Genomic DNA, 22,832 nt, shown 5'->3' with positions numbered 1-22,832 from the left:
AGACCTTACCTCTGAATGAATGAATGAATGAATGAATGAATGAAAAATTAGTGAGCTGAGGACATGGTTTGTGCAATAGAATGCTTACCTCTGATCAGATTCCCAGCTCATCAAAGAAAACTCCAAAAATAATCATCAAGGGGCTGGGAATATGGCCTAGTGGCAAGACAGCTTGCCTGGTATACACGAAGCCCTGGGTTCGATTCTCCAGCACCACATATCTAGAAAACGGCCAGAAGAGGCGCTGTGGCTCAAGTGGCAGAGTGCTATCCTTGAGCAAAAAGGAAGCCAGGGACAGTGCTCAGCCCTGAGTCCATACCCCAGGACTGGCCAAAAAAAAAAAAAAAAAATCATCAAGTCTCCCCTCTAACCTTGCTTCCTCAGTTATAAAATGGGAGTCATTTGCATAAACCAGAACATCATAGCTATTTGAAAAATTGAAATAATAACAAACAGTATAAGAAATGTATCCAATGCCTAACGTATAAAACTGTAACCTATCTGTACATCAATTTGATAATAATTTTTTTAATTGAAATAATGGCCAAGACTAGAAGGTCATGCCTGTAATCCTAGATATTCAAGAGACTGAGGTCTGAGGATCAAGGTTCAAAGCCAGCCTGAGCTGAAAAATCGAGATTATCATCCCCAATTAACCAGCCAGAAGTGGAAGTGTGGCTCAAGTGTTAGAGCACCAGCACTGAGGGGAAAAGTCAAGCAAGAGCACAAGGCACTTAGTTCAAGCCCCAGTACCAGCAAAAAAAAAATTTTAAATGAGGATTGGGGGGCGAGGGTGGGCTGAAATGGTAGAGCCCAAGTGTGAAGCCTGGGACCAAAGCCTGGTGCTGCTAAAATAATTAGAAATGGGAATCAGCCTAGCATGTTGGAAGAGCCGGAGGCCAAAGGATCATGATTTCAAACCAGTTGAGTTACATAATGAATTCATGGCATCTTGGATTTGCAACAAGACTGACTCAGAAAAGACAGGCAGGCAGGGCTGGGAAAATGGCCTAGTGGTAAAGTGCTCTCCTTGTATATATGAAGCCCTGAGTTCAATTCCTCAGCACCACATATATAGAAAGAGCCGGAAGATGTGCTGTGGCTCAAGTGGCAGAGTGCTAGCCTTGAGCAAAAAGAAGCCAGGGACATTGCTCAGGCCCTGAGTTCAAGCCCCAGGACTGGCAAAAAAAAAAAAAAAAAAGAGGCAGACACAGAAGGAAGGGAGGGTTGGTGGGAGGGAGGGAAGGAAAAAGGAGAGAGGAGGGAAGGAAAAAGGAGAGAGGAGGGAAGGAAAAAGGAGAGAGGAGGGAAGGGAGCGGGTCAGGAGAGGGAGAGAGAGGAAAATTGGGAGTATATTCATTAGAAAGGCCTGTGGTGGTGGGTGGTGATAAAAGCAGTTGTTGTTCTTCTACTGATGGTTTAAAACCTGGATGCCAACAACTTTAATGAAACCATTTCTGCTTAGCTCAGAAAGGCAGTTTACCAAACTCTGCAACACATCAGCGTGTCTGGAAGAACAGCCCTCGGTACCTATTAAATGGCTCTTCAGGAGAAAGAGATGAACCTCTGCATAAGGAGAAGTTTCTATGTGAGTAATAATCACTCTGTGTGATCCCTAGAATCTTACGACCCTGACAACTCCCCCAGGAATTCAGAGGATGATGTCTGATGGCAGAGAGGCCAGAGAGCAGCCTTGGTCTCTTTTTCCTCAGAAATGTTCTGTCTAGATCTGTTTTATAACTTAGATTTTTAAATTCAAACATTAAACTCACAATTTTCTTCCTCAAGACTTGTTGACAACTTAGCCAAGCCTAGTTTGTAGATTACACAGACTTTTAACATTTTATGATTATGAACTATGAAGAAATAAGGAGAAATATATCATAGCATTACACATCTGCTATGATACTTTAATACCGTGAGTAAAGTTATTTCATTGTTATAGGTGAACAATGAAGTTTCAAAGGAGGAAACATAATTCACCCATTTCCTCTTCCCATTGGCAGATTCATTTAGGCTGAATTCACCACTTCTTCGAAGCAGACAACTTCTTTGTGATGAGTTGGATGAAGTAAATCCCCGTCTTCGAGAACCCCAAGAACTTTTTTCTCTCTTCTCTACCAGAGGTCCACTACAGGCTCCAAGATGGCCAATAGAATGTGAGGTCATCAAAGAGAACATCCATCATATTGGTAATGTGTCTTGTTCATCTTGTTCTTACTATTTTGCCCAACTGTATTACAAGGTCTTAGGACTTAAAGTCCTATGCTAAAATATAAGGCAGGACAGTCAACATCTTTCACATTGAGATGATAAAAGTGAGGAGCTGAAGCCAGGTAGAGTGGCTCATGGCTGTAATACTACTTGGGAACTGGAGATGAGGGGATCATGATTCCTCATCAGTGCAATCACAAAAGTTCACAAGAGGGGCTAGGAATGTGGCTTAGTGGTAGAGTGCTTACCTAGCATGCATGAAGCCCTGGGTTCAATTTCTCAGCACCACATAAACAGGAAAAAGCTAGAAGTGGCACTGTGGCTCAAGTGGTAAGAGTGCTAGCCTTGAGCAAAGAGAAGCCAGGGACAGTGGAACCAGTGGCTCCGTACAATAGTGTTGCTTGTTATCCCAGCCAAGGGGAAAGACCACTGGCTATGTGCAGTGGCACGTATCTGTCATACCCAGCAGCACAGGAAAGCCCAAGGAGGAAGAGTGCAGTCAGACCAAGCAAGCGTCAAGTGACCACTGCAAAAGGATTTGGATGTGCGGTTCAGGTGGCAGCAAAGCACAAGGCCCCCATGAAGCATTTACAAGAGTGACTTTCATTGCAAAGTGGGGACTTTTCCAAATACATGAATGCTTTTGTCTACCAAACATTAGGGCTGTGCTTTAGAGTGCTGGATAAATAACTGGATGTTTCTCATATTCTCATTGACTTCTTACAATGTTCATTCAGTAAATATGTATGGCCCTTTACTGCATGCTCAGTACAGTGCGTAATGCTAGAGAGAAAGAGTGAAGGACACAGCAGAGACTCCCAGAGCTCACAGATGAGTGGGGAATGTGTTTTACCAGGCAATTGGATGGATGACATTAGGTCTCTCCTAACTAGATTGGGGATCAGTGTTGTATAACAAAAGGAGTTCAAAGGATGAGGTAGAAATAAGCCAGTTGAGAGAAAAGTGTTCTAGTCGGAGGAAATAGGAAAGGAAGAGAGCATGTTTGAACAGCCATGGAACGCTGAGCATGAGACAAGATTCAGGGTCCTCAGCTGAGGACACAGTGCAGCTCCTAAGGTGTGTGGCCATCTTGAATTGTCACAGTGACTGGGTGTCCTGTACACTACACAGTCTTTGTATAAACATACAAGCTCATCTGGCCAAACAATAGGATTTTATTATTCCTCACATCTTTTTTTTATTTATTTTGTTGGTTATGGGGCTTGAACTCAGCCTGGACTTGAACTCTGGGCCTGGGCATTGTCCCTGAGCTTTGCTCAAAGTTAGCACTCTACCACTTGAGCCACAGTACCACTTCTGGTTTTCTGGTCATTACTTGGAGATAAGGTATCAAAGTAAGGACTCCCCTCCCTGGGCTGGCTTTGAACCACAATCCTCAGGTCTCAGCCTCCTGAGTAGCTAGGATTACAGGCATGAGCCACCAGTACCTGACTCTGCATACTAGTCTTAATTTTTATTTTTATGTTTTGCTGGATGACTGGTAGCTCATACTGTAATCCTAGCTACTCAGGAGACTGAGATCTGAAGATTGAAGATTGAAGACATCCCAGAAAAGAAAGCCCTGAGATTCTTATCTCCAGTTAACACCCTCCCCGCCCCCCCCAAAAAAAACTGAAAATAGGGTACTAGCCTTGAGCAAACAAAGCTAAGGGACAGAGTCGAAGCACTGAGTTCAAGCCATAGTACTGCACATTTTTTTTTCTTTTTTGCACATGCTAAAGTACTCTAGCACTTAATCCAGACACAATTCTTTTTCATTTTTCCTATATAAGAACAGTGGAATTTAATGAGTCTTAGACTGAGATAGAATTCCTATAGGAAGTTAGAACTTAATTACAAGAGTAGGGGGAGAAAGAAATGGGAAGTTTATTATGGAAAGTTTATTACAGTGGTAACCTACTACACCATCAGATCTTTTAGAAAAGCAAATCATTTTTTGTTTGTTTTGTTTTGTTTGTTTTTTGCCAATCCTGGGGCTCGGACTCAGGGGCTGAGCACTGTCCCTGGCTTCTTTTTGCTCAAGGCTAGCACTCTACGACTTGAGCCACAGCACCACTTGTGGCTTTTTCTGTGTATGTGGTTCTGGGGAATTGAACCCAGGGCTTCATGCATGCTAGGCAAGCACTCTACCACTAGACCACAAATCTTAAAAACAACTTAAGATGAGAAACAGACTCTCTCCAGGGAGTGAGTAACAAGGGGAAGGTGATTAGGCTCACAAGGAGCGTGAATGAGGATGAATATAGTCCAAGTTAATTGTTCACATGTATGAAAAGAAGACAGTAAAACCAATTGACATTGTTTTAGGAAGGAGGGAAGGGAGAGAGATGGGGGGGGTGATTGAAATATAGGGTACAGGGCTGGGAATATGGCCTAGTGGTAGAGTGCTTGCCTTGTGTACATGAAGCCATTGGGTTCGATTCCTCAGCACCACATATACAGAAAAAGCCAGAAGTGGTGCTGTGGTTCAAGTGGTAGAGTGCTAGCCTTGAGTAAAAAGAAGCCAGGGACAGTGCTCAGGCCCTGAGTTCAAGCCCCACGACTGGCAAACAATAAAAGAAGCCAAAAAAGAAATACAGGGTACACATAAATGAAAATGTCACAGTGAATCTCTCTTGTATAATTAATGTATGCTAATAAAAATTAAAGCTAGGCACTGGTGGCTCACACCTGTAATCCTAGCTATTCAGGAGGCTGAGATCAGAAGCCAGCTTAAGCAGAAAAGTCCCTGGTGAGACTCTTAACTCCAGTTAACCACTCAAAAATTGAAGTAGAACATAGCGATTAGAAATGGTGAAATATTGGTATTCACAGGGAAATGGTCAGAACATGAACAATAATGTTGAACGAGACAAGCCTAGAACACAGAAAACAAAGGGGCATGATCTCCTTGATATATGACTGTTAAGGAGCGGGGAGGGGGAGACAGTAGAGACCAGGTCAGCGAAACCAAAAACTTCTTGTCAAATGGTATTTCCCACAGGTGTAGGTCAGCGACCCTACATTATGTATCCAAAACCAAACAACTACTTAACATATAAAGGTCAAAAATAGACCTCTCAGTGGATCACAAAAGCTCAAAAGCTATGTATGTACGTTCATATAAGACTATTGTTGACATATTGTCTACTGTCAACATTACATTTAAAGCCGTAGGCGAATTTTCTTTGGCATAGGCCATGAGGCTACTGTATATGTTTTTGGTACACTGTGTATTGTATATATGTTTACCTGACCTAGGGAAGGGAAAGAAAAACAGGGTGTAAGATATCATAAGAAATGTACACACTGCCCTACTATGTAATTGTACCCCTTGTGCACAACACCTTGTCAAAAATTTTTGTCTAATTAATAAATAAATTATAAAAACAAAAATTGAAGTAGAGCTGTGGCTCAAAGTGGTGAAGCACTAACCTTGAGCAAAAGAGCTCAGGGACAGCACCCAGGCCCTGAGTTCAAGCTGTACAACTGGCACACACACAAAGTACCTTGGAAGTTTAAAGAGAATTATCAAAGTCTATCACTGGGCCTTGAACTCAGGGCCTGAGCACTGTCCTGGCTTCTTTTTGCTCAAGGCTAGCACTCTGCCACTTCTGGCCATTTTCTGTATATGTGGTGCTGGGGAATCGAACCCAGGGCCTCATGTCTACAAGGCAAGCACTCTAGCCACTAGGCCATATCCCCAGCCCCCTCTATCACTGTTTCTGCGAAACAGAAATCAGCATTTTCTTTTACTGAGTTCTGTCTTTATGTACCCTTGGCTTTCATCAGTGGCTACAGTACTTAAAAAGGCATTGGGAAGTAGTTGCCTAAATCCCATATGAGGGATCTTTTTTATTTAATTGCTAGTGAAAAAACTTCGCTCCCTTTGATCAAATGAAAAACTGGGACTTGTATTAAGGACCATTGTCTGGGCCTCACATTCTCATATTTTTCACTCAAGTCTGGTACTGTACCACCTGATTCACAGCTCCACTTCCAGCTTTTTGGTGGAAATAAAAATCTCACAGGGGCTGGGAATATGGCCTAGTGGCAAGAGTGCTTGCCTCCTATACATGAAGCCCTGGGTTTGATTCCCCAGCACCACATATATAGAAAATAGCCAGAAGTGGCTTAAGTGGCAGAGGGCTAGCCTTGAGCAAAAAGAAGCCGGGTCAGCGCTCAGGCCTTGAGTCCAAGGCCCAAATAAATAAAAAAAAGAATCTCTCAGATTTGTCAGTTTAGGCTGGCCTCAAACCTCATTTCTCTTATTTCCCAGGTCTCAGCTTCCTGAGTACCTAGAATTATAAGCATGAGCCACCAGTGCCTGGCTTTTGTGTATCCTTTTTGTTAACTCTCTTTATAGTCTTTATGGAATAAAGCTGAGGTAATTAATTTACAAATAAGCTAGTAGGAAGCTTGGTGTGAGAATTTGGCATGACTCAACTCTACCATTTGAGCAGTTATTATAATTTTGTGTCAATTGTAATAGTGCCTTTTGTATTATTTCTTATTTCTTATTCTGTACTTTTTAAAATGTTTTCTTTCAGAATGGGTTCCTCCTCAACCAGAATATTTCTATCGACCTACAGGAAATGAAAGGGTACCAGAAGTTGTAGGAGAAGAGAAAGGCACAGTTGTCTATCAGTTAGATTCAGGTATTATTATATTGGACAATGAATCACTATAAAGTTATAATAAATCTATTTTTCATAGTAATAGTGACATCAATACATGATTTAACAATAATTAAACTTTCTGTCCCAGTTCATCCTGAATCGGAGCTCAAATAGTCACAACCAATCAGGCTTAAATTTTCTATGCCTTTTAAATGATAGTACATTTTTCTTAATCATTCTAAGACCATTTTACATCTCCTCTTGTTATTCCTCTTCCTGGAAAAAAGGTATTGAATCATCTTTGGGAAGCTTTTGCTTTTCTTCACTTTCTCATGTCTGTTAGTGAATACTTAGTTGTCTCAAAAAGCAGCAAATTAAACCTCACACTAACAGAATGAAGGTAATAATGATAAAGAATAGAAATTTTTTTTGTTTGTTTGTTTTTTTGTTTTGTTTTGTTTTTGGCCAGTCCTGGGCCTTGGACTCAGGGCCTGAGCACTGTCCCTGGCTTCTTTTTGCTCAAGGCTAGCACTCTGCCACTTGAGTCACAGCGCCATTTCTGGCCATTTTCTGTATACGTGGTGCTGGGGAATTGAACCCAGGGCCTCATGTATACGAGGCAAGCGCTCTTGCCACTAGGCCATATCCCCAGCCCAAGAATAGAAATTTTTTAAAATGCATGAATTTGGTCATTTAATCTAACTACATTGTATGTATGTATGGAAATGTCACACAATGAAACCTCTTTATAAAGCTAATACCTGCTTTAAAAAAAGAAGAAAGAAAGAAGGAAAAGTTGGCAAACTAGAAAATCAACCCAGAAGGTGAATCTTTGGTAGCATCAACAAAATTGGCAAAACTTTTGCTAACCCAAACAAGAAAAAGGGAAAGGAGACACAAATGATAAAAATCTGGAAGAAAGATTTAACTACCAAATGAATTTCATGATAAAACTATTAACAAATGCAAACAAGTAAAAACAAATTAGATGAACGGGATAAATTACTATAAAGAAACAAATTATACAAACTGATTCACAACATTCGTCCCGATTTTATGAAATAGTACCAATTCTTCACAATCTCTGAAGATAGGAAGAAAACTTTCTACGAAGCAAAAAACCAGCACCAGTGGCTCACGCCTGTAATTCTAGCTACTCTGGAGACTGAGAGCTCAGGATCAAGGTTCAAAGCAACTCAGGCAGGAAAGTCTATGAGACTCTTATCTCCACTTGTTCACTGGAAGTGGCACTATGGCTCAAGTAGTAAAGTGCTACCTTGAGCTAAAGACATCAGGAACAGCACCAAGGACCAGAGTTCAAGTCCCACAACAGAAAAAAGAAAAAGAAAAGAAAAACATGCACACCAATATTCCTCATGTATATAAATGCATAAATCCTCAGCAGAGGTGTATCATACCCAATCCAGAAACCAGTATAAAAGAGCATATGCTGCAATCACATGTTATTTATAATTGGAATTCAAGGTTGGTTTAACATCTGAAAAATAATTGTGCAATACTTCATTTTTAAAGTACAGCATTTTAATATAATAAAGAACAATACACAAAATCTTTGATAGGGGCTAGGAATATGGCCTAGTGGCAAGAGTGCTTGCCTCATATACATGGGTTCGATTCCTCAGCACCACATATGTAGAAAATGGCCAGAAGTGGCACTGTGGCTCAAATGGCAGAGTGCTAGCTAGCCTTGAGCAAAAAGAAGCCAGGAGAGTGCTCAGGCCCTGAGTCCAAGCCCCAGGACTGGCAAAAAACAAAAAAAAAAACCAACAACAACAAAAAAAATCATTGGATAGAAATAGCAGAGCAGGGCTGGGGATATGGCCTAGTGGCAAGAGTGCCTGCCTCATATACATGAGGCCCTGGGTTCGATTCCCCAGCACCACATATACAGAAAATGGCCAGAAGTGGCGCTGTGGCTCAAGTGGCAGAGTGCTAGCCTTGAGCAAAAAAAAAAAAAAAAAAAAAAAAGAAGCCAGGGACAGTGTTCAGGCCCTGAGTCCAAGGCCCAGGACTGGCCAAAAAAAAAAAAAGAAAAAAAGAAATAGCAGAGCAAGAGCTCTAGAAATTTGTCTCAAGTGAAGCAACCCTTAAGCTGGCAGAAGCTCACAGAATCATCCTTTCAGACTTCTGCAGTCTAATTACAAACAAACTTAATGAAGAATGGGCTAGAAAGTGTGCTGTGTTTATGCTGTTGGTATGGGGGGTAGGGAAGATGGATTATATCCTCAAAACTACATGTTTGAGTTTTTATCTGTCTCACAGCTCCCTGAGGAACCAGAGCAAAGGCTGATATTTGTTTCTCCTCAAGCTGGAAGTTTTTTTTAAGTAGCTTCTGTCAGAAAAAAAAAGTAAGACAAACATTGCACATAGCAATGGATGGAAAATGGGGCAAGCAGCAGACAGGCACAAATGCCTGGGAAGGAAAAGGTATTGAATATCCTTAGGGAAAGGAAGTCGCAGAAATGCTACCACATATATTAGACAGGACAGCAGACATGGCCAGCATTGAGCCAAAGTTCACAAAAGACCCACAGAAGCCTAGATTTCCACCTCTGGCTGTGCTTTGAGCTTCATGCAAAGGAGGAGGTGAAGGCTAAGTTTGAGTTGTTTGCAGCCTGGCTTAGTATTGAGGAATGCCCCTTTCTTCCTCCCTCCCTCCCTTCCTTCCTTCCTTCCTTCCTTCCTTCCTTCCTTCCTTCCTTCCTCCCTCCCTCCCTCCCTCCCTCCCTCCCTTCCTTCCTTCCTCCCTCCCTCCCTCCCTCCCTCCCTCCCTCCCCCCCCTACTTTTTCTTGGCTCTAAGTGTTTAAGGAAACTTTTGTCAGCTCATTAGCTGTCCACTGATACAGTGAGACAATGACAACATCCACACATGACAAGAGTAATACACTCAGTGATGAAAAGCCAAACTGTATGGTGGTGCATGGGTCTAATTCCAGCATAGTGGGTGGAAGTAGAGTTCTTACCTAGCATGCATGAAGCCATGGGTTCAATTCCTCAGTATCACATAAATAGAAAAAGCTGGAAGTGGCGCTATGCCTCAAGTGGTAGAGTGCCAGCCAGCCTTGAGTAAAAAGCAGCTTAGGATCAGGCCCAGGCCCCAAATTCAAGCCCCAGGACTGGCAAAAAAAAAAAAACAGAAGCAAGACTCAAGTGGTACAGTGCCAGCTTAGTGAATTCCAAAAATATGGGACACAACTAAAACATGAACAAAGTATTTGACTATTTTGACTTTTTCTTTCTGTTTTGTTTTTTGCCAGTCCTGGGGCTTGAACTCAGGGCCTGAGCACTGTCCCTGGCTTCTTTTTACTCAAGGCTAGCACTCTGCCACTTGAGCCACAGCGCCACTTCCAGCTTTTGCTATATATGTGGTGCTGAGGACTCGAACCCAGGGCTTCATGTATATGAAGTGAGGACTTTACCACTAGACCATATTCCCAGTCCCGACTATTTTGACTTTTAAGCATATGAAAAATGCTCAACACCATTAATCACTAAAGAAATGCAATTCCCATGTATAACATAAGCCAATAAAAAAAAAGAAAAGAAATGCAAACTAAAGTATCAAGCTACTTCACACCCACAAGAAAAGCTATTAAGAAAAGATAGTAGGGGCCGGGAATATGGCTTAGCAGTAGAGTGCTTCCCTTGCATGCATGAAGTCCTAGGTTCGATTCCTCAGCACCACATACATAGAAAAAGCCAGAAGTGGCGCTGTGGCTCAAGTGGAAGAGTGCTGTCCTTGAGCAAAAAGAAGCCAGGGACAGGCCCTGCGTCCAAGGCCCAGGACTGGCAAAAAAGTAAAAATAAAAAGATAGTAGCTAGGTGCCACATCTCTAATCCATCCTTGCAACTCAGGGGTTTGAGATCTAAAGGTTGAGATTTAAAACCAGCCTACTCAGGAATGTCCATGTGATACTTATCTCCAATTAACCACCAAAAAGCCAGAAGTAGAAGTGTGGTTCAGGTGGTAGAGATGCTATCCTTGAGCAAAAAAAGCTCAGGTACAATGCCTATATCCTGAATTCAAATCCCAGTTAGCAACACACACACACACACACACACACACACACACACACACACACACACACACACACACAGGGAGGCTGGGAATATGGCCCAGTGGTAAAGTGCTCACCTCGTATACATGAAGCCCTGGGTTCGATTCCTCAGCATAGGAGGTCATGGAGTGGATGAAAACTAGCATTTCATACAGGAAAAAGAGAAGATGTAGTGCCAGAAAGCAGTGGACTAAAATTCAATATGAAGCTTCTCAAGGAAGAGGAATTGAAGTTTGAATAGTAGTAGTACAAGCAAGCTAGTTAAGATGGGCATCGGGTAGATGGGGTGATAGAAAAGCTGCCCCAGCTGGGAATATGGCTTAGCGATAGAGTGCTTGCCTTGCATGCATGAAGCCCTGGGTTCGATTCCTCAGCACCACAGAAGTGGCACTGTGGCTCAAGTGGTAGAGTGCTGGCCTTGGGCAAAAAGAAGCCAGGGACAATGCCCAGGCCCTGAGTCCAAGCCCCAGGACTGGCCAAAAAAAAAAAAGAAAAGAAAAAAGAAAGAAAAGCTGCCCCAATGTCACCCTTAAGTCATCAGCAAAAATCATCTGATATTCATTATATACACTGAGGTACCAGAGCTTTTTTTAAAAGGTTCTCTACACCAGCCATGTGTAGGAGCACACATCTGTAATCCAGCTGCTTCAGATGCAGAAGTATAGAAGGATCACACCTTAGAAGTCAGCCTAGTCAATCCAGAGAGACCCTAGCTTAAAAAGGAAAAAAGAAAAAAAAAGAAGATAAATTTCTCTATACTGGGAGATGCTGTATTGAAGAAATAGGAAGCAAGGGGGAAAAAATGCAATTCTGGGGTTTGAACTAAAGGGTCTCACATTTCCTTGACTTCTTTGCTTTGTTGGACACTACCAATTGAGTTGGGTTTCCAGCCCAGCTTTTTGCCAGTTATTTTTGGAGGATTCTCCTGGACTTTTCTTCCTGGGCTAGCTTCAAACCAAGATCCTCCAGATCTCAGCTTTATTAGCAGCTAAGATGACAGGTGTAAACCACCATGGCCCAGCAAAAAATTCAATTTCAAGATCAGTCTGCTAACTAAAATAATGATCATAAAGAAAACAGCCTTTCATATTAGAGGAAGAATACGTACCAGTTTAGATGGTAGAACATGTTGAACATGGCCGACATGTTGAATTGAAACCCCTTTGTACAGCTACTTAAAATTTCTAAAAATTAATGTATGAAACTGTAACCTCTCTGTACATCAGTTTGATAATAAAAATTTGAAAAAATAAAAAAAATTTCTAGGAAAAAAAATTTCTAAAAATTGCTTGATTCCGTTCAGTTTCAGCCACTTTAAATATTTTGTGCCAAAATCCTTTTAAATTCAGTTTTAAATGGGAACAGACGAACAGTACCTGAGGTGCAAAGGGAAGCTATGAAACACAAGGAAATATCGTAAATCACTTAGATAAAACAAATGCATTGGGTTGGGGATATGGCCTAGTGGTAGAGTGCTTGCCTCGTATACATGAGGCCCTGGGTTCAATTCCCCAGCACCACATATATATAGAAAATGGCCAGAAGTGGCACTGTGGCTCAAGTGGCAGAGTGCTAGCCTTGAGCAAAAAGAATCCAGGGACTGTGCTCAGGCCCTGAGTCCAAGCCCCAGGACTGGCAAAAAAAAAAAAAAAAAAAAAAACACAAACAAAAAACAAATGCATTGTTGAACATCAAAGGCCTCAACAAGAGCAATTGAAATTTGGAGCTGGATTGGGTGGCACAGGCTAGTAATTCCAGCTATTGGGAATGTGGAGATCAAGGGGATTACAGTTCAGGACTAGCCTGGACCAAGTTAGCAGGGCTGATTGGTAACATACACCTTGGACATAGGATGGATGGCACACATACAGTCCTACATGGGAGGTATAGGTAGGAAGGTTGCCATCAGAGACTGGCAAGGATAATGGCTCAAGTGGTAAATTGCTTGTCTAGCAGGGGCATGGCCCTGAGTTCAAGACCCACTACCACCAAAAAATATATTTAAAAAAATATTTTATTGTTTCAATTTAGAATTACATTGACAGGGTTGGAGATGCTGAGTGAATGTCTGTGGAATGGGTGGACTCTAAGTGGAAGCGAGCCTAAAGCTGTCTGTCTCATCTATAGTGCCCACTGAAGAAGGCTTTTTCACCAACTCCAGAGTGGGAGGCAAGCGGGGAAGCATCAAGGAGCTGGCTGTCACCTTGCAGGGGCCACAGGATAACACCCTGTTGTTCGAGTCCAGGTTTGAGAGTGGGAACCTGCAGAAAGCCGTCAGAGTGTGAGTACCCAGCACCTGCCCAGAGGAAAGGGCGAGGAGCTGCAGACGCAGGTCCTCAGGGAACGACTTCTGGATGGGGGAGGGTTTGCCAACAAGAGAGTCCATGAAACAAGGGATGAGGATGGAGATGGTTGGAAAAATTAGGACTCAATTTTTTCCCCCAGAATAAAACATCATCTATATTGTTTCTTCTACCTACAAGAGGAAATTGAGCACTTAAAAATTGTATTTGTAGGCTGGGAATGTGGCTTGCTTGCCTAGCATTCCTGAAGCCTTATGTTCGATTCCTCAGCACCACATAAACAGAAAAGGCCAGAAGTGGCGCTGTGGCTCAAGTGGCAGAGTGCTAGCCTTGAGCAAAAAGAAGCCCCAGGGACAGTGCTCAGGCCCTGAGTCCAAGCCCCAGGACTGGCAAAAAAAAGTGTATTTGTAATGCCATAAGCTGATGGTTCACACCTGTAACCCTAGCTACTCAGACGGCTGAGATATGAGGATTGTAGTTTGGAGCCAGCCCAGGCAGATAAATTTGAGAGTCCAATTAACCAATAAGAAGCCAAAAATGGAAGCATGGCTCAAGTGGTAGAGCTCCTACAGCTGTGAGTGAAAAAGGCAAACAAGAGCATGAGGCCCTGAGTTGAAATCCCACTATACACACACACACACAATCATAATCACAATTACAATTAAAACAAAAAGGTAGGCCAGGTGAGGGTGGCTCACACTTGTAATCCTAGCTACTCAGCTAGAGTTCAAAGCCAGCCTGGGCAGAAAAAATAAAATAAATAAAATTTTGTGTTAGTAAAAATACATAATGTGTCATATAACCATACATTTCTCCATTGCATTGTTAATAGTTTAGTATATATGCCTGAATTTGTTTCTGTATGTTTTTGTGTAACATGCTATATATTTATTTCAGTTCTGGGGCTTGAATGGGACCTGAGTGCTGTCTCTGGCTACAAATTGTGTTTTGGTTTGTTTTTTGCCAGTCCTAGGGCTTGGACTCAAGGCCTGGGCACTATCTCTGGCTTCATTTTTCTCAAGGCTAGCACTCTACCACTTGAGCCATAGCACCACTTCTGGCTTTTTCTGTTTATGTGGTGCTGAGGAAAAAACCCAGGGCGTCATGCATGCTAGACAAGCATTCTACTGCTAAGCCACATTCCCAGCCCCATAAGCTGTATTTTTAAAATAAAAATTATATCATGAAGCCAGGCACTGATGGCTCATACCTCTTCTATTCATAACTACTCAGGAGACTGAGATCTGGGTATCAAAGTTCAAAGCCAGCATGGGCAGGAAAGTCTGTGTGACTCAAATTATAAAATGCCAGTTTTGTGCAAAAAGCTAAGGGACAGTGCCTAAGCCTTGAGTTCAAACCCCAGTGCTGGCACACACAAAAAACGTATTACATAATGGCATGCCTAATGTTTTCATATTTCTTCCACTTTTTTTTTTTTTTTGGCCAGTCCTGGTGCTTGAACTCAGGGCCTGGGCACTGTCCCTGGCTTCTTTTTGCTCAAGGCTACTACTACTAGCACTCTACCACTTGAGCCACAGGCCACTTCTGACCTTTTCTATATATGTGGTCCTAAGGAATTTAACCTAGGGCTTCATGCATACAGGCAAGCACTCTTGCCACTAGGCCATATTCCCAGCCCCCACTGAATAAATTTTAGCTGGTTTTCTCTGGCATTATCACAAATATGCCTCTTTATTTTTAGTAGTGCACACCAGATGCACGGATATATGCTTGGAGTCCCAGCTATTGCAGGCTAGGACAAGAGGACAACTTGAGCCTAGGAATTCAGAGCCAACCTGGGCAGGTTGAATGCATCCCAGAAATGCATCCTTATGGTCAAAGGAAAATGGATGACCAAAGGTAAAAATGACCCAATGTGATCTCTAGGATGGGCAAACAGCAGCCACCAGAGAGCGCTGTTCACTGCATTTCAGATAAATCACTTGGGTGATTAGAAATTGTTAGTGGACCATCTAGAAAGATGGGAAGAAACTAAGGGAACTCCCAAATCCCATCCCCCTGAGGGTTTTGTTTGTTTTGGTTGGTTTGAGGTCTTTAGGGCTTTGGCTTGTTTATTTGAAACAGCATCTTCCTATGTTCCTCAGGCTGGAACTTACTATTTAGCCCAAGCTGGCCTCAAATTCATGTGTACCACTGTGCCTAGCTGTTTTGTTTGTTGAAGCAGGGTCTCTGTGTAGTCCAGGCTGACTTCAAACTTGTGATCCTTCTGCCTCAGCCTCCTGACTTCTGGGACTTACAGGTATGCACTACCATACCTAGCTAGTAATGAGAAGCTTTTTTGTTTTTGTTGTGGTGGTGGTGGTTTGTTTTGTTTTGTTTTGCTCTGCTGGTTCTTGGGGCCTGGACACTGTCCCTAAGCCTCTTTGTGCTCAAGGCTAGCACTTTACCACTTGAGCCAGAGCACTACTTCTGGCTTTTTTTCTAAGTAGTTTATTGAAGATAAGAGTCTCATGGATTTTGCTGCCAGGTCTGACTTCAAACCTCAGTCCTTGGGTCTCAGCCCCCTGAGTAGCTAGGATTGCAGGTGTGAGCCACCAGCACCTGGCCTAGTGAGGTTTTAAACTTTTTTCTTTTTCTGCAGTGTTAAGGATCAATCCCAGGTGCCTTGCAAATGCTAGATAGGTACTATATCACTGAGGTACATCCCCACCCAAGTTTTAAAGTTCCTTTTCCACCCCAAACAAATTTTCCTCACACAAGTTTCTGCCAGTTGAATATGTAACTTTGGAAAGTAGGTAAGTTACCCGGGTCCCTGTGGCTCACATCTGTAACCCTAGCTACTCAGGAGGCTGAGATCTGAGGATCATGGTTCAAAGCCAGCATTGCAGCACAGTCCATGAGATCTTACCTCCAAATTAACCACCAGAAAACTAGAAGTAGCCCTGTGGCTCAAGTGGTAGATCCCTAGCCTTGAGCTGAAGAACTCAAGGACAGTACCCAGGCCCAGGGTTCAAGTCCCCCCCCAAAAAATAAGGTAAATTAGAAAATAAACTTATCTGGGGGCTGGGAATATGGACTAGTGGCAAGAGTGTTTGCCTCATATACATGAAGCCCTGAGTTCGATTCCCCAGCACCACATATATAGAAAATGGCCAGAAGTGGCACTGTGGCTCAAGTGGCAGAGTGCGAGCCTTGAGCAAAAAGAAGCCAGGGACAGTGCTCAGGCCCTGAGTCCAAGGCTCAGGACTGGCAAAAAATTAAAATTAAAATTAAAAAAAATAAACTTACCTGTGTATCAGTCTTGGGGCTTGAACTCAGGGCCTAGTCACTGTCCCTGAGCTGTTTTTTGTTCAAGACTAGCACTCTCAAGACTAGCTTCACTTCCTGGGTTTTAGAAGTTTATCAGAGATAAGAGTCTCATAGGCTTCAAACAACAATCCTCAGATCTCAGCCTCCTTAGTAGCCAGGATTACAGACTTATGCACTGGTGCTTGGCTAAAAATAAGCATTTGATGTATTAAGCTTTTTTGATGTATTAATCTATTTTTATGAATGAAAAAATCATTTCCCAGATTGCAGTAAACACAGGATAAGGTTGATTAACATAGGAATCTACTCCAGCGGACATAGCACGGTGCGGACATAGCAAAGCAATTCCGGATAGTGGCTGTGAACAAATGTCCTTGCATCTAGCGTATCCTAGCGATAACAGCACAGCCAGAGGAGAGAATGAATTTAGTTGCAAGTTTGGCTCCTGACATCTTGGCGACATTGGCACAGCCAGAGGTCAGGATGAGCTTAGCTGCTAGCTCGGCTCCCGACACCAGATATATATATATATATATATATATATATATATATTTTTTTTTTTGGCCAGTCCTGGGGCTTGAACTCAGGGCCTGAGCACTGTCCCTGGCTTCTTCTTGCTCAAGGCTAGCACTCTGCCATTGAGCCACAGCGCCACTTCTGGCCATTTTCTGTATATGTGGTGCTGGGGAACCGAACCCAGGGCCTTATGTATACGAGGCAAGCACTCTTGCCACTAGGCCATATCCCCAGCCCCCCGACACCAGATATATTTTTGAGGTGAGTGGTGAAGCTACAATGATGTCCTTCTCTTTCCTCCAATTCAGAGGCACCTATGAGTACGAGCTCACCTTGAGAACCGACCTCTACACAAACAAACACACCCAGTGGTTTTATTTTCGAGTTCAGAACACCAGGAAAGATGTCACCTACCGCTTCACCATTGTCAACTTGCTGAAACCCAAGAGCCTGTATGCCATGGGGATGAAACCCCTCATGTACTCCCAGTCGGATGCCAACACCTACAGCATCGGCTGGAAGAGAGAAGGAAGTGAAATCAAGTACTACAAGAGCAACGTGGACGATGGGCAGCAGCCCTTTTACTGCCTTACCTGGACCATCCAGTTTCCACACGACCAGGACACTTGCTTCCTTGCACACTTTTACCCATACACTTACACTGATTTGCAGTGCCATCTCCTGGCCATAGCGAAAAACCCCATCCAGTCTCAGTTCTGCAAGCTCCAAGCTTTATGCCGGAGCCTGGCAGGAAATACCGTCTACATGCTCACCATCACCAATCCATCCAAGACCCCTCAAGAGGCAGCTGCAAAGAAAGCCGTGGTGCTGAGCGCCAGAGTCCACCCTGGGGAAAGCAATAGCTCCTGGATTATGAAAGGCTTCCTGGACTTCATCCTCAGCAATTCTCCAGATGCGCAGATCCTCAGGGACGTCTTTGTCTTCAAGGTGGTTCCCATGTTAAATCCAGATGGAGTGATCGTGGGGAATTACCGGTGCTCACTAGCTGGCAGGGACTTGAACCGGCATTATAAGACCATTCTGAAGGAGTCGTTCCCTTGCATTTGGTACACCAGGAACATGATCAAAAGGTGAGACCTCTTCGCCCTCAGTAGTTCTATGAGTGTTGTGTGTGCTAGCTCCAGACCCCACTATCTGCTGGGGAGAGGTTTTCTTGTGTTGTATACCAACAGGTACAATCATGAAAAGTGTTTACCATACTCTTTGGAGGCAAATGGATTTGTGGGTTTTTATACCTTTAAATCACCCATTAGATCTTTGGAAAGATGCTGAACTTGTGACATTTCAGTTTGTTGTGGGTTTTTTGTTTTTGTTTTTGTGTGCAGGTATTGGGCTTCAACTCAGGGCCTAGGCACTGTTCTTATCTGCTCAAGACTGGTGCTCTACCACTTGAGCCACAGCTCAACTTCTAGATTTTTGCTGGTTAATTGGATTTTTTTTTTTTTTTTTTTGGCCAGTCCTGGGCCTTGGACTCAGGGCCTGAGCACTGTCCCTGGCTTCCTTTTTGCTCAAGGCTAGCACTCTGCCACTTGAGCCACAGCGCCACTTCTGGCCATTTTCTATATATGTGGTGCTGGGGAATTGAACCCAGGGCCTCATGTATACAAGGCAAGCACTCTTGCCACTAGGCTATATCCCCAGCCCCTTTGCTGGTTAATTGGAAATAAGAGCCTCACAGACTTTCTTCTCTGGCCTGTCATTGAATTGGGATCTTCAGAGTTCAGCCTCCTGAGTAGATAGGAATACAGGCATGAGTCACCAGCACCTGGCTAGTTATTTCATTTTTAAGTGAAACTTACATAGTAAGATTATTCTATTATATATATTATATATACTAATATTATATGAAACTTACATATCATTAGCCAGCAGTTAGTGCTTGTGTGAAGTGACAGCTACACTTAGTGCTTTGTACATCAAATGATCCATTTAATCTCCATGTTAACCCTATGAGGTTACAGAGTCAACATCCCATGTTGTGTATGATAAAGAAATTGTGTAAAAACAAGTTAAATGGCTTGGACAAGGTCATGCAGTTAGTAAATGATATCAAATTCTGTCTCATTCCAGAATCTGAGTCCCTATGGCCTTCCTATATAACCTTTCATGAAAAAAGAGTAAGCAGTCAGTCAGGGTGTGTCTGTCTGTCTGTCTGTGTATGCCAGTCCTGGGACTTGAACTTTGGGCCTGAGTTCTGAGCCTTTTTTTTTTTGCCAGTCCTGAGGCTTGAACTCTGGGCCTAGACACTATCCCTAAGCAACTTTGGCTCAAGACTAGAGTTCTACCACTTGAGCAAACAGTGCCACTTCTGGCTTTTTCATGGTTGATTGGAGATGAGTCTCACAGACTTTCCTGCCCAGGCTGGCTTCAAACCATGATTCTCAGATCTCAGCATCCTGAGTAGCTAGAATTATAGGCATGAACCACCAGCACCCAGCTAGTACTTTTTTTTTTAAAGTCTGTGTAGGAGCAGCTGATGGCTATAAAGTGAAAACACCAACATTAGAGGCGCTTTCATTCCATTGGAAGTGAAAACACAAGAGAAAGGCCTGAGAGGGTGACCAGCCTCCTAACCATACCTGTGTGAAAGGGTGCCAAGAGATTTGGGCAAAGAGGTGATGGCTAACCTCATGTGCTTGTTTGCCCCATGCTGAGACCTGGTTTTATTGCTGGCTGGTTCTATGCCATTTGATGTCTGTGAACCTCAGCCTTCTCCTCTGTAGAGTGATGAGTCTCCTGCCTTGAGTGGGATTCTGAGGCTGAAATGATCACCCAGGCCACCTGTTGGTGCAGTCTCCAGCCCATGGTGCACGGGGAGCCCGGTTGCTGTTCCCCCTTCCTCCTGCCATCAGGATCATGGAGAAAGTGAACATGCCTGGAAGTTGGACTAGGCAGCCTGGCACTCAGGAGCTGAAGAGCTGAGCTTTGTAGGAACTGGCCCCCCCAAAGTCAGGAACCCATACTTTTAGTACACCCACAGCTTCTCTGTTGGCCTCCTTTCTCTTCACCACGACATACCTTCAATAGATTCTCTCTACTTTCTTGTGAATGTTCCCAGAGGCCTACCCACCACCACTTCTCACATAAGAACTTTTCCATTCCCAGTCCCTGTGGCTGGCAGGGGTGAGGGATGCTGGTTGACAGGCCCAGCAATGATGGAGGATGGGGGTAGGATCCATGGAAAGCCACTAGGGTTGAGAGTATCTTAGGAGCAAAAGTGTCTGTACCATACAGAGGAGAAAGCAGATGATCCTGGATTGTTTGCATGTTTACTCCCTCAACAGACTTATGGAAGAAAGAGAGGTTCTCTTGTATTGTGATTTCCATGGGCACAGCCGCAAGAATAATATCTTCCTGTATGGCTGCAACAACAAAGACCGCAGGCATTGGCTTCATGAGCGTGTGTTCCCATTGATGTTAAGCAAAAACATACCAGATAAGGTAAGCAGATACAAGGATTATCTGTCCCCTGACTGAGGGACAAGGGAACTCACCACTGCCTCGATGTTATTTTTTATTTGGCATTTTATATCTTTCTTTATCATCGTTGATGAACCCCAGCCACCTACATGTCAAGAATTTTTTTTTTTAAGTATGGCTCTAAGATTCTTTCTGTCAAAGGCAAACATCAGTGGCTCCTGCCTGTAATCCTAGCTACTTGGGAGGCTGAGATCTGAGGATCTTGATTCAAAACCAGCCCAAGCAGAAAAGTCCCTATGAGAGTCTTATCTCCAATTAACTACTCAGGGGGAAAAAAATGCAGGAAATGCAGCTGTGGCTCAAAGTTGTAGAGTGCTAGCTTTTTTTTTTTATTAATTGGACATAAATTTTTTTACAAGGTGTTGTGCAAAGAGGGTGCAGTTACATAGTAGGGCAGTGTGTACATTTCTTATGATATCTTATGACCTGTTTTTCTATCCCTTGTCTAGGTCAGGTTGACATATATGCATAGAGTGCTAGCTTTGAGCAAAAGAGCTTAAAGACAGCGTCCAGGCCTGAGCTCAAGCCCCACAACCAACATCACCTAATGAAATGTGGGATATTCACATGAGGAAACATTGTTCACAATAAACAGACGATTTAAGTGCTGAAGTGCCAGCTCACAGATGAACCTTGAACACACTAAATGAAAGAAACCAAACGCAAGAAGTCACATATTGCCTAATTCCAGTATATGCAATGATCAGGAAAGGGAGATTTATCTGGGTGCCAGTGGCTAAGGCCTATAGTTATAGCTATTCAGGAGGCTGAGATGTGAGGATTACAGTTCAAAGCCAGCCCAGGCAGGAAAGTTCCTGAGATCTCTATCACCGGGTAACCAGGAAAAAGTCAGAAGTGGAGCTGTGGCTCAAGCGGTAGAACCCAGGCCCTGAGTTCAAGACCAGTGCCAGCACTTCATGCTACTCACACGCATGACTGCATGCACACGTGCACGCACACACACACATACACACAGGTTGGATTTAAGTAAGGGCTAGGAGTGTTATAATCCCTCCAGCCACCTATAATCCATGCTATGCTGGAGCTGCTGGTAGGAGGAGCATGTTTTAAGGTCAGCTCCTGGCAAAAAGTGCAAAATTCGATCTGAAAAATAGCTAAAGCAAAAATGTGCTGGGGTTTTGGTTCAAGTGATTGAGTACCTGCCGAGAAAGCATGAGGTCCTGAGTTCAAATTCCAGTACTACACCAAAAAAAAAAAAGGAAGAAGAAAAGAGAAACTGTTTTTTGTTTTGTTTTGTTTTGCCAGTCCTGGGGCTTGGACTCAGGGCCTGAGCACTGTCCCTGGCTTTGGCTTCTTTTTGCTCAAGGCTAATACTCTGCCACTTGAGCCACAGCATCACTTCTGGCTTTTTCTGTGTATGTGGTGCTGAGGAATCAAACCCAGGGCTTCATGCATGCTAGGTGAGCACTCTACCACTAAGCCACATTCCCAGCCCCACTGTTTGTTGTTTTTTTCATAGAGACGTATGTGACAAATGTCTTATAGCCTTTCAATTTTTTTTTAAAGGGAAGCTATCCCTTCCTCCCTCCATTTTCTTTCTTCAAATGAAGTCATGTCCAGAATCCAGTATCTTAAAACAATTGATTAGGGCTGGGAATATGGCATAGTGGCAAGAGTGCTTGCCTTGTATACATGAAGCCCCGGGTTCGATTCCTCAGCACCACATATATAGAAAACAGCCAGCAGTGGTGCTATGTCTCAAGTGGCAGAGTGCTAGCCTTGAGCAAAAAGAAGCCAGGGATAGTGCTCAGGCAAGCTCCAGGGATGGCAAAATAAATAAATAAATAAATAAAACAATTGATTGAACCTGGGCTGGGGATGTGGCTTAACAGTAGAGTGCTTGCCTAGCATGTATGAAGCCCTGAGTTCCATTCTTCAGCACCACATACACAGAAAAAGCCGAAAGTGGTGCTGTGGCTCAAGTGGTAGAGTGCTAGCCTTGAACAAAAGAAGCTCAGGGATTGTGCCCAAGCCCTGAGTTCAAGGCCCAGGACTAGCAAAACAAAACAGAACCAATTGAACCTGAGGAGATGGTTTAGACCCCTGCCCCACCTCTCCTAACTCCTTCAGTCTCCTCCTCCTCCTCCTCCTCTTCCTCCTCCTCCTCCTCCTCCTCCTCCTCCTCCTCCTCCTCCTCCTCCTCCTCTTCCTCCTCCTCCTCCTCCTCCTCCTCCTCCTCCTCCTCCTCCTCCTCCTCCTCCTCCTCCTCCTCCTCCTCCTCCTCTTCCTCCTCCTCCTGTTGTAAGGCTTGAACTCAGGGCCTGGGCACTGTCCCTGAGCTCTTTCCTTCAAGGCTACTACTCTACCA

General features: G+C 43.5%; 1 protein-coding gene across 6 annotated transcripts in view; it reads left to right on the top strand.

Annotated features, from left to right (window-relative positions):
* The window catches only part of Agbl2 (AGBL carboxypeptidase 2), a 45,133-nt gene that overhangs the window by 2,706 nt on the left and 19,595 nt on the right, over window positions 1-22,832 (top strand). For 4 of the 6 annotated variants that reach the window (XM_048361567.1, XM_048361568.1, XM_048361573.1 and 1 more), the window contains 6 exons: window positions 1,466-1,588; window positions 2,007-2,192; window positions 6,765-6,872; window positions 13,041-13,194; window positions 17,311-18,093; window positions 20,308-20,464. In XM_048361567.1, coding sequence (XP_048217524.1) covers window positions 1,466-1,588; window positions 2,007-2,192; window positions 6,765-6,872; window positions 13,041-13,194; window positions 17,311-18,093; window positions 20,308-20,464 — 1,511 coding nt within the window. The remainder of the gene's footprint in view (window positions 1-1,465; window positions 1,589-2,006; window positions 2,193-6,764; window positions 6,873-13,040; window positions 13,195-17,310; window positions 18,094-20,307; window positions 20,465-22,832) is intronic. The other 2 variants (XM_048361569.1, XM_048361570.1) reach the window with 1 other exon arrangement.

This window comes from Perognathus longimembris, chromosome 13 (assembly GCF_023159225.1).
Source record: "Perognathus longimembris pacificus isolate PPM17 chromosome 13, ASM2315922v1, whole genome shotgun sequence".
NCBI classification, from domain to species: Eukaryota; Metazoa; Chordata; class Mammalia; order Rodentia; family Heteromyidae; genus Perognathus; species Perognathus longimembris.
This window is presented reverse-complemented; position numbering and strand designations above follow the sequence as displayed.